Below are 15611 nucleotides of genomic sequence, written 5' to 3'. Positions count from 1 at the left end.
AGAGGAAAATGATGATTATTATTTTCAGGGCGCATTTTGTCCTGCTGTTTTTTTTCCCCTTTTCCTACTCCTGCCAAGACGCCCTGTAGCTGAGCAGGTCGGGGAGTGAGCCTGAACCCAGGCCACAACTATGGCTGCTCTTGACCAGCTGCCAGGGAGATGTCCAAAGGGCAGCCTGCCGGGGGCTCCCCCCTCCGAATCGTGGACTGCGCTCAGCATCTTCCTCGCGACAGAGGGGACTGGATTGGGGAATTCAGCAGAACACCAAGTCTCCATCCCCGCCGCTCTGCAACGCCTCAAAGTCAGTGCGCTCTACTGCCCTGTAATTTTCATGTTTACTTACAGATCATACACATGGCTCGTGATAGTGGGAAGAACAGATCCTGACATGAACGCAGAATCATGTGGGTTTAGCTAACTAAGGAATCGTTTTAATGACCAATAATTACATTAACCAACACCAAAATTATTTCATGGCTCGAGCTAAGTAATATTTATAATTACAGGGTTAAAATGCTAATAATTAAAACTTGAACGATTTGCTGCAACTAACATAGAAACATAGAAGATAGGAGCAGGAGTAGGCCATTCGGCCCTTCGAGCCTGCTCCGCCATTCAACGAGATCATGGCTGATCATCCAAACCCTAGCACCCGGTCCCTACACCGACAGCCATCCCACCCAAGCCCTATCCCCGTAACCCCACGTATTTAATCCCCCCTAACACTAAGGGTCAATTTTTATCATGGCCAATCAACCTAACCCGCACATCTTTGGACTGTGGGAGGAAACCGGAGCACCCGGAGGAAACCCACGCAAACACGGGGAGAATGTGCAAACTCCACACAGACAGTCACCCGAGGCCGGATTTGAACCCGGGTCGCTGGCGCTGTGAGGCAACAGTGCTAACCACTATGCCACTGTGCAACTAAGATGGCACTGATCGCAATGCGGGCATCACTGGCAAGGCTGGCATCCCTAGTTACCCTGAGAAGGTTGTGATAACCGAGTGACTTGCAAGACCACTTCAGAGGGCAGTTAAGAGTCCTCAACCACGTTGATGTGGGACTGGAGTCACATATACAGACCAGACCGGGTAAGGACGGCAGGCTTCCTTCCTTAAAGGGCATTGGTGATCCAGTTGGGCTTTAATGACAATCCGACAGCTTCATGGTCACTTTTACTGATAGCAGAATTTTTGTTCCGAACTGAATTCAAAATTCTCAAATGGCTTATGGTGGGATTATGAACTCGCATTCTCTCGGACTGCTAGTCGCAGCAACATAACCACTATGACATGAATCAGTCATTCATGAAAGAAAGACTTATGAAATAATACTGAGCGGCCTGCGGGTGGCACTGTCCAGGGAGAGTATAAATACTCGGGCACGGGCCCAGCTTGCGCAGGACATTCTTAACAGGAACTAGTGAAGGACACAACTAGACCTCCATGTTGTAAAACAGTTGATTAAAGCTTTGCTAAACGCTTAGACCAAGTGCCTAGTAGTTTTCTGACGTCACACTACACTACCGTTCCCACCACTTGTCACTTAGCACCGTCCCAGCAGCTATAGTGTAAACGCAGTCTCAATCCAGAGTCAGCGGTCAACCTGACATCGGAGTGAAGAGGAGGAGACGGTCGCACTCCACTTCATTTCAGAGTCAATTCGGACCTTGAATCCTGATTCGCACCTAATTTTAACACCAGCGTCAAGCCGGAACCGCTTCGATCTAATGCTGAAATTCGTAGGCCCTGAATTTTCAGGAGGGAGTTGTCCCAATCTCCCGCCGTAACTCTGGTGGAACCCTCAGAGAAACTCTGCAAATGGCCATTTCCTCCTCCCCCCCCCCCCCCCACAACATGGAAACTCAGGGCCTTAGTGTGAACTTAGTGTAATTCTAGGGCCTGGCTTTTGTAACGGTACTAACAACCTAGAGGGCAAAAAAAAACTCATCAATACATATTTAGATTAAGCTCAAGGGCGCACAGGACAATATTCTTGGGTATTAAGCCACGTAGGTGCAAGGCCCTCAGAGGAAATAAAACCTGCATTTCTATTCGTGAAAGGGTGTGCCCACCCTATAAAATGCGGGTTGGTTACTGGCTGTTTTTTCACTTATCTCACTAATAGGAATTGCTGGCCCAAACTGCCGCAATTACCAGTACAGTCAACAATGCAAAGTTCAGCATTCCCGAGCCGTCTTTAGATTGTTCCATTTTAATGTGGTTCCCGGGTCCTTTCCATATTGCAGCAGAGCAGGTCCATTATACAGGACTCTCATCTTTGCACTTGAGTTGGCAGTTTGGACTGGTGGTGATTCAATGGTTCAACTAGCTCCACAATCCACTCCCTAAACCCTGATAGCCTCAGGTTTTAAATCCAAAGGGCTGCCAACTCACTCAAAGTTGCCAGTTGTAAGCCCCATTTATATTCGTGATCCACTTACTGCAGAATAGATTGGACCAACGCTCCCCCCAACCAGCCCCCCCACCCCCCTGCATTTCCTTTTGGGGGGGGGGATGTGCGGCCCATTCAAAGTTTCGCCCCTTCCGCGAAATTTAACATTGAGAAAGTCAGTCCCGGGCTGCGTGGGCACAGCAAGGGAACGCTGGATGGGGGCTGCTTGTGTTCACACTTGCCAGGTAGGGTTGCCGACAATGACCCCGCTGAGCCGTGCAGCCACGCAGGAGGTCCCGCGCAGGCCGCTCACCGGCTTGACAACGGAAATAACCCCAGTTGTGCGTGAACAAAATTGAATGGGCCGCACAGTCAGTTAATGGGCCCACGCATCCCCCCCCCCCCAAAAAAAATGACAGGGAAGGTTGGTCACCGACCCTCCAGAATGAACCCGGAGTCTCTGTTATGTATTGTGTGTTCTATTGTGTGTTCTCCTCCCACCTGTGGTGGCGCTGTCACGGGAGATAAATGGTTGAGTATTCTCTCGGTTAAGTTTAGCTCTCTTTGTTCGGAACTTGCCAGAACTTCCTTTCCTTCCAATAAAGCACTTCATGTTTGAATCTCTGAGTTCTGAGTCCTAAATTGTGTCTAGATAGAAAGGTACCGACACAACAAGTGGCAACGAGGAGCGGATGAATCTGCGTACGTTACGGGTGCAGTGAGTAAACAGAAAATTTAATTTGAAACGTGAGATGGCTACTATATTAGGAAACATCAGTGGTTTTGATGAAAATGTGGAGCAATGGAGCGCATATACGGAACGTTTTGACTATTTTGTATTGGCGAATGCGGTGGCAAATGAAAAGGTCGTGCCTACCTTTTTGAGTCTAATCGGGCCGAAGACTTTCAATTTACTTCGCAGCCTTGTGCAGCTAGATAAGCCAGGAACTAAAACATATAAGCAACTAGTGGAAATTCTTGGAGCACATTTTTCACCAAAACCTCTGGTTATTGCTGAGAGATTTAGATTTCACAAACGGAATCAAGAGGAGGGGGAATCAGTGACGATGTTTATTGCTGCTTTAAAAAGGTTGTCGGAACACTGCCAGTTCAAGGAGGTGCTGAATGACACCATTAGAGACAGACTTGTGTGTGGTCTGCAAAATGCAGCCACACTGAAGCGCCTTCTTACTGAGGACAACCTTACTCTTGAAAAGGCCATTGAAGTTAGTGTCTCCATGGAGATGGCGGAAAAGGAGGCTCACCAGTTGAGTTCAACAGGGAGAGTTCACAAGGTGTCGTCTGAGCCTAAAGGTGCGCGGAACGGCACATGTTACCGTTGTGGGAAAACGGGCCATCACGCTAATGACTGCTGGTGTACGGAGCTGGAATGCCGAAATTGTGGCAAAAAGGGTCACATTGAACACGCCTGTAGAGGTAAAAAAAGAACAGACAGAGCTGGGAAGCATGGAAGCAAAATGTCTGTATTTGGACAAGAGAGGAAAAAGAGTGTTCATTCAGTGCAGTATGATGGAACAAGCAAAACAGAGGGGAGCAACACCTCTGAGGAGGAAGAGGTGCACATACTGACGGTTGCAGGTGGTTCAAATGGCTACTGGGTGTCACCACTGGTGGAGGGACAATCAGTGCGGATGGAGGTGGACACAGGCGCGGCTGTGTCCCTTGTTTCAGACACTGTCTACAACAAAATGCTAAAGCATCTTACCCTTCAGCCAACAAACATTGTGCTAAAGACATATACCGGCGAACCTGTGGCCACGAGAGGCGTCATTGAGGTGACAGTTAAATTGAACGGACAGACTGCAAAACTGCCACTATATGTGGTAAAGGGAAATTACCCATCGCTACTGGGACGTGCGTGGCTAGAGAAAATCACGCTGGACTGGCCTGCAGTCCGCATGATGTCAAAAGGGGAGTCAGGTCTGACTGCAGTGTTAAACAAACATGCAGAACTCTTCAATGGGGAACTTGGGAGCATGAAAAAGATCAGCGTGAGACTGGACATTAAACCTGACAGCAAGCCGAAGTTTCACAAAGCCCGACCTGTACCCTATGCAATTAGGCCAAAAGTTGAGGCTAACTTGGAGGCCTTAGTCGAGAATGGAGTCCTGGAGCCTGTGAGCGTGAGCAAATGGGCCACACCCATTGTTCCTGTCCTGAAAAAGGATGGATCTGTTCGAATCTGCGGGGATTTTAAAGTGACTATTAACCCGGTGCTGTCTGTGGAACAGTAACCTCTTCCCCTCATTGATGATCTTTTTACGGGCCTGGCCGGAGGGCAAAAGTTCAGCAAAATAGACTTATGCCAGGCTTATCTACAAATGCATGTCGATGACAAATCAAAGGAGCTGCTGACAATTGTGACACACAAGGGGCTATACAGGTACTGCCGCCTTCCGTTTGGAATTACGTCGGCCCCTGCTCTATTCCAAAGGGCAATGGATCAGATTTTGAGTGGACTGCCAGGAGTCCAGTGCTACCTGGACGACATCCTTGTCACTGGGACAAATGAGGAGGATCATCTTCTGAACTTGGATGCGACACTACAACGACTGAAAGAGTACGGACTCAGAGTTCGTAAAGACAAATGTGAATTCTTTCAGTCTTCAGTTGAGTACCTGGGGCATGTGATTGACGCTACTGGCCTGCATAAGGCGCCGCCAAAGGTCAAGGCGATCGTGGAGGCCCCAGCACCCCAGAATGTGAGCCAGTTACGTTCATTTCTGGGGCTACTTAACTACTATGGGAAGTTTATTCCAGACTTAGCAACATTGCTGAAGCCGTTACATCAGTTGCTATGTCAAGGCAAAACATGGAAATGGACTGAACTGTGCAACAAAGCTTTCGCCCAAGCAAAGAAAGCATTGCTGAATTCGGAGGTCCTGACACACTTCGACCCAAAGTTACCCGTGCAGTTAGCATGTGATGCATCACCATATGGTGTGGGAGCAGTCATATCCCACATCATGCCTTCGGGTGAAGAGAAACCTATCGCCTTCGCATCACGCACCTTGAACAAGGCCGAGAGTAACTATGCGCAGATCGAGCGCGAGGCCTTGGGAATCGTTTTTGGAATTCGAAAATTTCATCAGTACCTGTTTGGGAGAAGGTTCACACTCCTGACAGACCACCGTCCATTGACTTCAATCTTCGGGCCCCACACCGGAATTCCGTCTCTCGCTGCAAGCAGGATGCAAAGGTGGGCTTTACTGTTATCAGGACACACATACGACATCAAATATCGCAAATCAGACTTGCACGGCAACGCAGACGGTCTCTCGAGGCTACCCTTGCCTGTTACTCCCCCAGAGCCTCGTCAGATAGACATCTTCTACTTTAGACAAGTGGAGGGAGCACCTGTCACTGCAGTTCAGGTGCGAAGGTACACCCGCAACGATCCAGTCCTGTCTGAGGTAATGGACGATGTCATTCGAGGGAGAGCGATAGGAGATTCTCCTAGTTTGAAACCTTACGTTTCAAAAAGAAATGAGCTCTCCATCCAGGCAGGTTGTCTTCTTTGGGGACGCCGTGTCATCATTCCGCCACCTCTGAGGGAACCTATACTGCAACAACTTCATACAGGCCACAGTGGGATGGTTCGGATGAAGGAAATGGCAAGAAGCTACTTCTGGTGGCCAGGTCTCGATGAGAATATTGAGGAGAAAGCCAAAACCTGTTCCCCATGTCAAAGGGTCCAGAATGTTCCACAGCTGGCAACCCTACAGCCCTGGGATTGGCCTGCAGAAGTGTGGCAGCGAGTACATGTGGACTTCGCCGGTCCTTTCGAAGGGAAGATGTTTATGGTGGTCGTGGACGCTCGTAGCAAGTGGCCGGAGGTCGCTGTGATGAGGTCTACCACGGCAGAGAAAACAATTGAGAAACTTGGTGAGATGTTCAGCCATTATGGCTCACCGGAACAACTCGTAAGTGACAATGGTCCACAATTTGTATCACAGGAGTTTGCGACCTTCCTGCATGTGAATGGTGTCCAACACATCAGGTCTGCGCCCTATCATCCCTCTACTAACAGGCAGGCAGAAAGGTTCGTGCAAACTTTGAAGCACGCCTTGAAGGCATCGCAAGGTCAGGGCTCAATCCACCAACATCTGAACAGCTTCCTGTTGTCCTACAGGAACGAGCCGCATGCCACAACCAAAACTTCCCCTGCTTCGCTCATGATGAAGAGGCAGTTGCGGACAAGTTTTGACTTGCTCAAACCTCCAAGGGCAGAGCAGGTTGTCCATCGTCAACAACAAGCTCAAGTTGAAAAGAGAGAGAAAAGAGCCAAGGAGAGACGGTTTCATCCGGGAGAGCACGTCCTAGCTCGAAATTACAACACTGGACCGAAATGGGTTCCTGCTACGGTGATCGCGCAGACGGGCCCGGTGTCTTACACGGTTGAGACTGCTGAGGACGTCGTCTGGAGAAGACACACAGATCAACTGTTGCTAGGAGCAGAGACAGCCACAGAAGCTCCAACGGCTGGTTGGCCTGAACTGTTTCCGAATGATACCGCAAACCAACGTCCTTTGCCACAGTGCTCTTCTCCAACACAGGAAGTCAAAGAGACTGTTCCACCTGTGCAAACTCCTGACTTTCAACTGACACAGGCACCTTCTCCATCCAGGCCTGTGTCAATGCCTACTGCTGTGGAAGCCAGCGATGACCGCCGGTATCCTGTCAGAGAGCGGCGGCCTCCAAGACGCTTGGATCTGTAGGCTTAGTGACTTACCCACAAGACTGGGGCAGAATAAACCCCAGGGTAAAGTCAGGGTTTGAGGCAGTCTACCTCTACCCTAGTTTAGTTGAGTGTATTGAAAGTAACTTACCTATTGAGGAATAATGTGGACCTTCCATTTAAGAGGGGAGGAAATGTTATGTATTGTGTGTTCTATTGTGTGTTCTCCTCCCAACTGTGGTGGCGCTGTCACAGGAGATAAATGGTTGGGTATTCTCTCGGTTAAGTTTAGCTCTCTTTGTTCGGAACTTGCCAGAACTTCCTTTCCTTCCAATAAAGCACTTCATGTTTGAATCTCTGAGTTCTGAGTCCTAAATTGTGTCTAGGTAGAAAGGTACCGACACAACAGTCTCCAGGAATTAAAGACTAGTCTCCAGGACACTGCTGCAAACAACCTGGGAGAGAGAGAAAAAAAAATCACTAAAAAAAATTCTGTTTTTTTAAAACATTTTCTTTGAACACTTTTTTGTTTATTAGTTCTAAAAAGACGGGCTACGGGGGAAAGAAAGGCTGTTTTGACTGACAGTCAAAGAATCGTCCAATTGGGTAATGAAGAGTCCAGTCGCTTTCCAATTGGCGTGGGCGCCACGAGGACGGACGTGTTCCAATGGCGGGATTGTGTGGGGCAGATGGTCAGCCATTGGAGGCAGATGGTCAGGTGATGAGGCCTCCAGGAATAGGCCCAACCAGAGTTGGCAACCCTATTGCAGGGTGGCTGTGGAGCAACGGGCGATACCGGAACACAGCAGTTCTAAAGTTGTGTACCCGGCTTTACAATTACATTGTGATTATTGTAATTGGCTGCCGCGTCTCCCACATTACAACAGTGACTACACTGCAAAAGTACTTTAGCAGATTGGGTGACTGCTTTGCGGAACACCTCCGTTCAGTCCGTAAGGATGACCCTGAGCTTCCGGTCGCCTGTCATTTTAATTCACCGCTCCATTCCCACTCGGACCTCACCGTCATTGGCCTCTTGCATTGTTCCACGGAAGCTCAACGTAAACTCGAGGAACAGCACCTCATCTTCCGATTAGGCACGTTGCAGCCTTCCGGACTCAATATCGAGTTCAACAATTTCAGATCATAACCTCGGCCCCTATTACATTTTTACTTACATTTTTTTCCCACCCCTTTGTTTTGGGTCTTCCCTTCCCCCCCCTTTCCTTTTTTCTCTCTCCCACATGGCAGCTGTCTCTCATCCTGCCAGTACACTTCACACCTAATCTGAGCCGTCTTTTGTCTCCACTGTCCTATTACTATCTCGTCTGGTTTTGAATACCTCTTAATGTCTCTTTACTTCTTTTGTTCTCTCCCCAGCCCTCCTTTCGATCTATTTCATTTCCTTTCCAGTTTTGAAAAAGGGTTTCAACCCGAAACGTTGACTCTAATTTCTCTCCACGGATGTTGCCTGGCCTGCTGAGTTTTTCCAGCATTTTCTGTTGTTGTTTCGGCAAAAGTACTTCATTGGCTGAGAAGCGCTTTGAGACGTCCGGTGGTCATGGAAGACGCTATAGAAATGCAAGTCTTTCTTTTATTACAGCACGGAAGCGGGCCGTTCGGCCCAGCCAGTCCGTGTTGGGGTTTCTCCTCCACACGAGCAGTAGTTTTAAACCCATATACCCGCCCTGGTCCCCGATCAGTTTATTCCCCCTTTTCCTTCAACCACCTATCTAACCTACTCTTAAATGTTGACATGGTCTCTGCTTCAGTTACTAACACCGCCCCCCCGCCTCCCCCCGCCAGCCCGTAGTGGATTCAACAGTCTCACAACGTTCTCTGTAAAACAGGTTTCTCCTGCTCTTAGTCCAGTGTCAGCCATGGCTCAGTGGGAGCTCACTCGCCTCAGAGTAAGAAGGTTGTGGGTTCACAGTCCCCACTCCAGGGACTTGAACACATCAATCTAGGCTGACACTCCCAGTGCAGTGCTGAGGGAGTGCTGCACTGTCGGAGGTGCCGTCTTTTGGATGAGGGGTTAAACCGAGGCCCCGTCTGCTCTCTCAGGTGGACGTAAAAGATCCCATGGCACTATTTCGAAGAAGAGCAGCAGAGTTATCCTTGGTGTCCTGGCCAATATTTATCCCTCAACCAACATAACAAAAACAGATTATCTGGTCATTATCACATTGCTGTTTGTGGGACCTTGCTGTGCGGAAATTAGCTGCCGCGTTTCCCACATTACAACAGTGACTGCACTCCAAAAAAAGTACTTGATTTGACTGTAAAGCACTTTGAGGCGTCCGGTGGTCATGAAAGGCGCTATATAAATGCAAGTCTTTCTTTCTTTCTCTGTCCTAAATCTCTTGCATTGAATCTTACATGTATGTCCCCGGTTCTACACCTCTCAATCACTGGAAACAAACCTCCTCTATTCCAATGGTGCGGACTTTTTGCAGGGCAGGCTCCACACAGGCCAGTAACGTGCAAGTTGCCCGTACCAAATGGCGGCTCCCTGTTTGCCGCCACTACTAGCACGGAGAAAACTACCTCACGACCCGAGGTGGTGGTTCTGGTGTCAAGTACCCCACCTTGTTTACATTACATTACAGTACCGCCTCTAACGTTGAGACTTTATAAATGGAATATAAACAGAAAATGCTCAGCAGATCAGGCAGCATCATCGTTAACGTTTCGGGTCAATGACCTTTCATCCGAACTATAAAACGTTACAGATATAACAGGTTTTGAGCAAGTACAGAGGCAGGGAAATGGGCGGGGGGGTGCGGAGGAGGAGCGAGATACATCTCTAATTTTTTCCAGTTCTGACGAAGGGTCGTCGACCTGAAACGATAACTCTGTTTCTCTCTCCACAGATGCTGCCCTGACCTGCTGAGAGTTTCCAGCATTTTTCTGTTTAATTTTCAGATTCCCAGCATTTTGCCCTTTATAAACGGAGCCGGGTGTTGTTGTGTCAGGTCTCACCTGGATCCCTCCGTGGGGAAGGTCAGCTGTACAACGCGGGGAGGGGGGAGGGTTAGATCATTAACCTGCCGCCCAGGCGTGAGGCTGGTGCTGCCAATCGGCCACCCCTTACATCAACTGCCTGAAATACAGGAAACTCTTTTTACCGGCACCTAAATAACCGGAAATCTCTCCTAACCGGCAAAATTCAGGAGTAGGTTCAGGTAAGTTTTACTTCATATTAGTGGCTGTGTAACCGGGGTTCCTGAATCTGTGGCCGTGTAACTGGGGTTCCTGCACCTGTTGCCATGCAACAGGGACGCCTGGATCTGTGGTCTTGTAACCGGGGTTCCTGCACCTGTTGCCATGCAACAGGGACGCCTGGATCTGTGGCCGTGTATGGGGCTCTCGTACCTTAGTAAGTATACCTCTCTGTAATCTGGACTTTTTGATCAACCGGCACCACGCTGGTCCTGTCGGTGCTGGATAAAAAAGAGTGTCCTGTACAGAGATCATGGAAATCGAGTGGTTTCTTTTAACGAGCGGCTGATCCACAATGTCAGATTCACACCCAGTCAGCAAGTTGAAACTCTAATCCTACGGGGCTCAAGTTTCTTAAAGGGGCAGCACCTGTAATGGGATGAAATCATGCCGTGATGAATTAGTGATAAACACTTCAAGGCACTCGTCATGGCAACTGCTTTGTCCATTACTTTACCGAATGTTTACTCCACCAAACTTGTTCATTGTATGGCATGTTTTTTTTACCTCACAGGTGATTTTTGCCACAGTGGATTTTGGAAAAGCCTAACTGTATCTGGGCACAGGTACTAAAGGAGGAAGGATGCTGTCTTTTTATAACCAGGCCCTTGTAAACAAAAAAAGAAAATTCAGTAGATATATCATTTGTGAGAGATTCAGCTAAGTGGTGTAACGTTACACTTTTCTTGTAGCATCGGCGTTTCAAGCTCAATTCTTCTGACACATCTGTACTCAGAATATGCCCTGGGCAAACTTCTTGCCTTCCTTACATTGAACAGCCACCAGACGACAGCTGATTCTTATCAGTTTTAATGCACTGATGTCAGATCTGTTTTTTTATTACTCGGTAAATACACTGCAAGGGGGACTGATCTGACATAAAACTGCAGTAAATCACCCCCCAAATAATCAGAGAAATGCGAGTTCCTGAGCAAAGCATTATATGCAACCATAAATTACTTTTATTGAAAGATTGATGACGAAAAATGTAAAACAATAAATTTGCAATGAACTGCCAGATTGGTAGATACAAGCCTGAAAACTACTGGGTATAATATTAGTGTAAATACTTTAACACAAGCAAAATACTGCAGATGCTGGAAGTCTGAAATATAAACAGAAAATGCTGGAAATACTCAGCAGGTCAGGCAGCATCTGTGGAGAGAGAAACAGAGTTGACGTTTCAGGTCGATGACCCTTTCTGAAAGGTCATCGACCTGAAATGCTAACGACAATACTTTGTTATTTTATCAGAGGCTGATTATTTTCATACCCCCTTTAAAACAGTGGGCAAAGTAATGTCGCAGAAACGTATTGAGCTTTAATTTCTAATATCGCACACAGTTATTTCGAGGCCAGTGCGATATTCTCTGTACAGGAAACTTTGTGCTATCCGGCACCGACGGGACCGAGCTGTTGCCGTTCCCTCAAAGCTGCCGGACAAACCAGCGTTAATGTTGAAGCATACGGAGCTTTTCATCTCCGTATCTGACAACAAACACTGTTGCTTAGCAACAGCTTCTAAACAGTCGGCCCGTACCTTGGAAGCGTCTCTCTGAAGCTGTTGCTAAGCTACAGAGACTTTGCAGAGCCTGACTGTTGGAAAAAAAAGCCACGAGAAGAAAAAAAACCTAACAAAACGGCTCCTGATTTTTGCCAGTGGCTCGAGCTTGCCGGACATTTAGCCTCCGGATAACACAAAGTTTCCTGTACTATGTTTTCCTAGGACTTAATAGAGAGACAATAAGCAGAACCAAACAGGCTGAACTATATGCTCCATTTCACAGATATTGCAGGGGCTCACTTCTGCCTAGAAGTGATAACAACTGCCCCAATCAATGTGATACAATCCACAAATCACCTAAAACTAAAAGAGGAAAAACTCATCTGAATCTTCACACCTGTTGCCCAGATCCATGCAACAATACTTCAAACACATTTTCTTTAGTTGACAGAACTTAGATGGAGGGAGGGCCAAGACATGTTGTTCTGTAGGACATCACCAAGAGCAAGAGAGGAGGTGAAACTAAGCTCGCTATTAAAGGCCTGTAGATACCAAAATAGACCCAGATAGGAAGGATATTGAAGCTCATCCAGCCAAAAATAAACCCTACCGTCACCAACCCTGTCCTGGAATTCTGCCTCTAGCCAGAAGTTCGTCCCAAGCAGATTGTGAGAGGGAGGCAAGGAACATTTTGAGGAACTAATAATTGAGACACGGAGATGGTGCGACAAGCCTTGATTTGGATATGGTGAAGGTGCAGGATGGAGGAATCGTGGCAACAAAGGAGGAATTCTCTCCCTCCAAAACTAACACACTTGTCTCTTTGGGCCAGTCACTCTAATACACTCTGCTGTGGCTCTTCCTTTATCATCAACACTCATGCCAGCTGACATGGCAATACCGTTTGAACACCTCAACAGACTAAATGGTCCTCATGAATACAATTGTCCAAAGATATTTATTGCCAGCAAGAAACACAGCAAATAAGTATTATCGTCAGAACATCATATAAGAGGCAGTACGATCTGAAACTAATATGATACCCCTCACACATGTCTGAGCCTATTAATCTAGCCCTGTCACAGAAGTAAATTTAAGGGGTGAATTAATGCTCCTGCTTTACAGCCTTGTCCAAGGGAAGCACATATGTGGAATTTGGGCCTGTATCTCACCGCCACCCCTCCCTCCCCCCAACAGTCTTCTGGCCATTAATTTCAATGGATGGAATTCATTAGGCGGTGCGTGCTGTCAGTGGGCGAGGTTCTGTGCCAGGAGCACACATTCATAGAACTGTCCCTTTAATAGCCTCCTACACGGTATCCTCTACATATTGCCCATCAATCGGACAAATCCAAGCTTTGAAATCCTCTTACCTTGCAGACACGAGCCACCCGAGTAACTAGCGGCTTCCCGTTAAAGGCATTCTCTTCTCCCAGCTTCTCCGTGAAAAATAAGTAAATCTTGTCGTCGTCTCCCACGGAGCTGTTGACACTTTCCGTCACCAGCACGGAGTCAATGAAGTTTACATCTAAAAAGAGGGAAAAAGCGGCGAGTGTATTCATGAGTCGCGGACGGGGATAAAAGCACAAAAGCCGGCGACCTGGAAATGAGTTGGAAAGGCTGGGAGTATGCAGCAAGGGATGAGGAGTGAAGGACAGATTGAAGTTAGCCCGTCTTTCCTCGTTCAAGGGGCTGAATGATCCCATCATACATTTCCAGTGTTTCTGTTTTTATTTCAATGAGGTAGATTCAAATGCCTAGAAACTCTGGCTTCTTAATAATAGCAACAAATTGTACCTTTTAAGATAGAAAAATTCAATTTTGATTATCATTCTCAGGACATGGACATCACTGGCAAGGCTGGCATTCATTGCCCATCCCTAGTTGCCCTTAAGTGGCTTGCTAGGCCTATTCAGAGGTGTGGTAAACCACTGTTTGTATTCCACTGTGTACATGCCTGGACATGCCTCGGCTGACTCCTCCCACAAGTCCTAGTATAAAGGTGACTGCTCCCCAGCCCTTTGTATTTCTGGACCGGTCGACCACTCGAGGCAGACCTTCATTCTTTTGTTAATAAAAGCCTTTAGTTACTCTCTTAACTCTCAGTCTTTTATGAGTAATTGATAGCGCATCAAGGGGGCAGCTAAAAGTCAACCAAGTTGGTATGAACTGGAGTTATATGTAGGCCAGACCAGGTCAGGACAGTAGATTTCCTTCCCTAAAGGACATTAGTGAACAAGTTGAGCTTTTCCGACAATCTGACAGATTGATGGTCTCTTTTACTGATTCACAAATTTTTGAAACCAAATTCAAATTTTCAAACTGCTATGGTGGGATATGAACTCACCTTCTCTAGAGTATTAACCAAGGCCTACAATCCAGTAACATAACCACACTACTGTAACATCCCAACTAACCAAGATTAGAAGAAACAGCAATTTTATGGGCCAGTAACCAAGTCGTTTTTTCCACACTTGTTTTCACACAATGTTTAACGATATTTTTGCCAGCTTGGTCAAACCAAATGATGGACCATAAACGACACTGTTGGATCTTGGCAGGCTTTAGTCTGGTAGAAACTCTGCATTTGGAACATTGAGACCACTTATTGCAGATGCTCTGAATTTCTATCATTTGTCGTGGCAACTGGGAGCTGCGTCATTTAAGAACATAAGAACAGAAATAGGACCAGGAGTAGGCCATTCGGCCCTTCGAGCCCGCTCCACTATTCAATGAGATCATGGCTGATCTTCTGCCTCAATTCCATTCACCAGCTTTATCGCCATATCCCTTCATGCCCTTACTAGTCAGAAATCTATTGACTTCTGTTTTGAATATACCCAATGACTGAGCCTCCACAGCCCTCTGGGGTAGAGAATTCCAAAGATTCACCACCCTCTATGTAAAGAATTTTCTTCTCATCTCAGCCCTGAATGGCCTACCCTTTATCCTGAGGCTGTAGCCCCTGGTTCTAGACTCCCCAGCCAAGGGAAACATTCTCCCAGCATCCACCCTATCAAGCCCTGTAATAATTTTGTAAACTTCAATGAGATCCCCTCTCATTCTTCTGAATTCAAGAGAATACAGGCCTAGTTTACTCAATCTCTTCTCATACGACAGTCCTGCCATCCCAGGAATCAATCTCGTGAACCTTCGTTGCACTCCCTCTATGGCAAATATATCCTTCCTTAGGAAAGGAGACCAAAATTGTACACAGTACTCCAGGTGTGGTCTCACCAAAGCCCTATATAATTGGAGTAAGACTTCTTTACTCCTGTACTCAAATCCTCTTGTAATGAAGGCCAGCATACCATTTGCCTTCCTAATGACTTGCTGCACCAACACATTCACTTTCAGTGACTCATGTACAAGGACACCCAGGTCCCTTTGAGCATCTGCATTCCCCAATCTTTCACCATTTAGGAAATACTCTGCCTTTCTGTTTCTTCTACCAAAGTGGATAACTTCACATTTATCCACATTATATTCCATCTGCCATGTTCTCGCCCACTCACTGAGCCTGTCGAGATCCCCTTGAAGCCTCTTCACATCCTCTTCGCAACTGCCACTGCCACCTAGCTTTGTATCATCAGCAAATTTGGAAATGTTACTTTTAGTCCCCTCATCCAAATCATTGATACAGATTGTGAATAGCTGGGGCCCAAGCACCGATCCTTGCGGTACCCCACTAGTCATAGCCTGCCATCCTGAAAAAGACCCGTTTATCCCTACTCTTTGTTTTCTGTCTGTTAACCAATTCTCAATCCATGCTAGTATATTACCCCCAA

The 15611-nt window shown here is 47.1% G+C and overlaps 1 protein-coding gene across 2 annotated transcripts in view; it reads right to left on the bottom strand.

Moving 5' to 3' along the window:
- Positions 1-15611, bottom strand: part of sema4gb (sema domain, immunoglobulin domain (Ig), transmembrane domain (TM) and short cytoplasmic domain, (semaphorin) 4Gb) — a 222921-nt gene that overhangs the window by 80355 nt on the left and 126955 nt on the right. For both annotated transcript variants that reach the window (XR_015079180.1, XM_085994307.1), the window contains exon 8: positions 13197-13351. Coding sequence is in view for 1 of the 2 variants with exons in the window: in XM_085994307.1 (XP_085850433.1) it covers positions 13197-13351 (155 nt within the window). In the remaining variant the exon portion in view is untranslated. The remainder of the gene's footprint in view (positions 1-13196; positions 13352-15611) is intronic.

This window comes from Somniosus microcephalus, chromosome 8, assembly GCF_052327205.1.
Source record: "Somniosus microcephalus isolate GS21.2 chromosome 8, FLI_Smic_1.0, whole genome shotgun sequence".
Lineage (NCBI taxonomy): Eukaryota > Metazoa > Chordata > Chondrichthyes > Squaliformes > Somniosidae > Somniosus > Somniosus microcephalus.
Note: the sequence above shows the minus strand (reverse complement) of the source record. Positions and strands in the feature narration are given on the sequence as shown.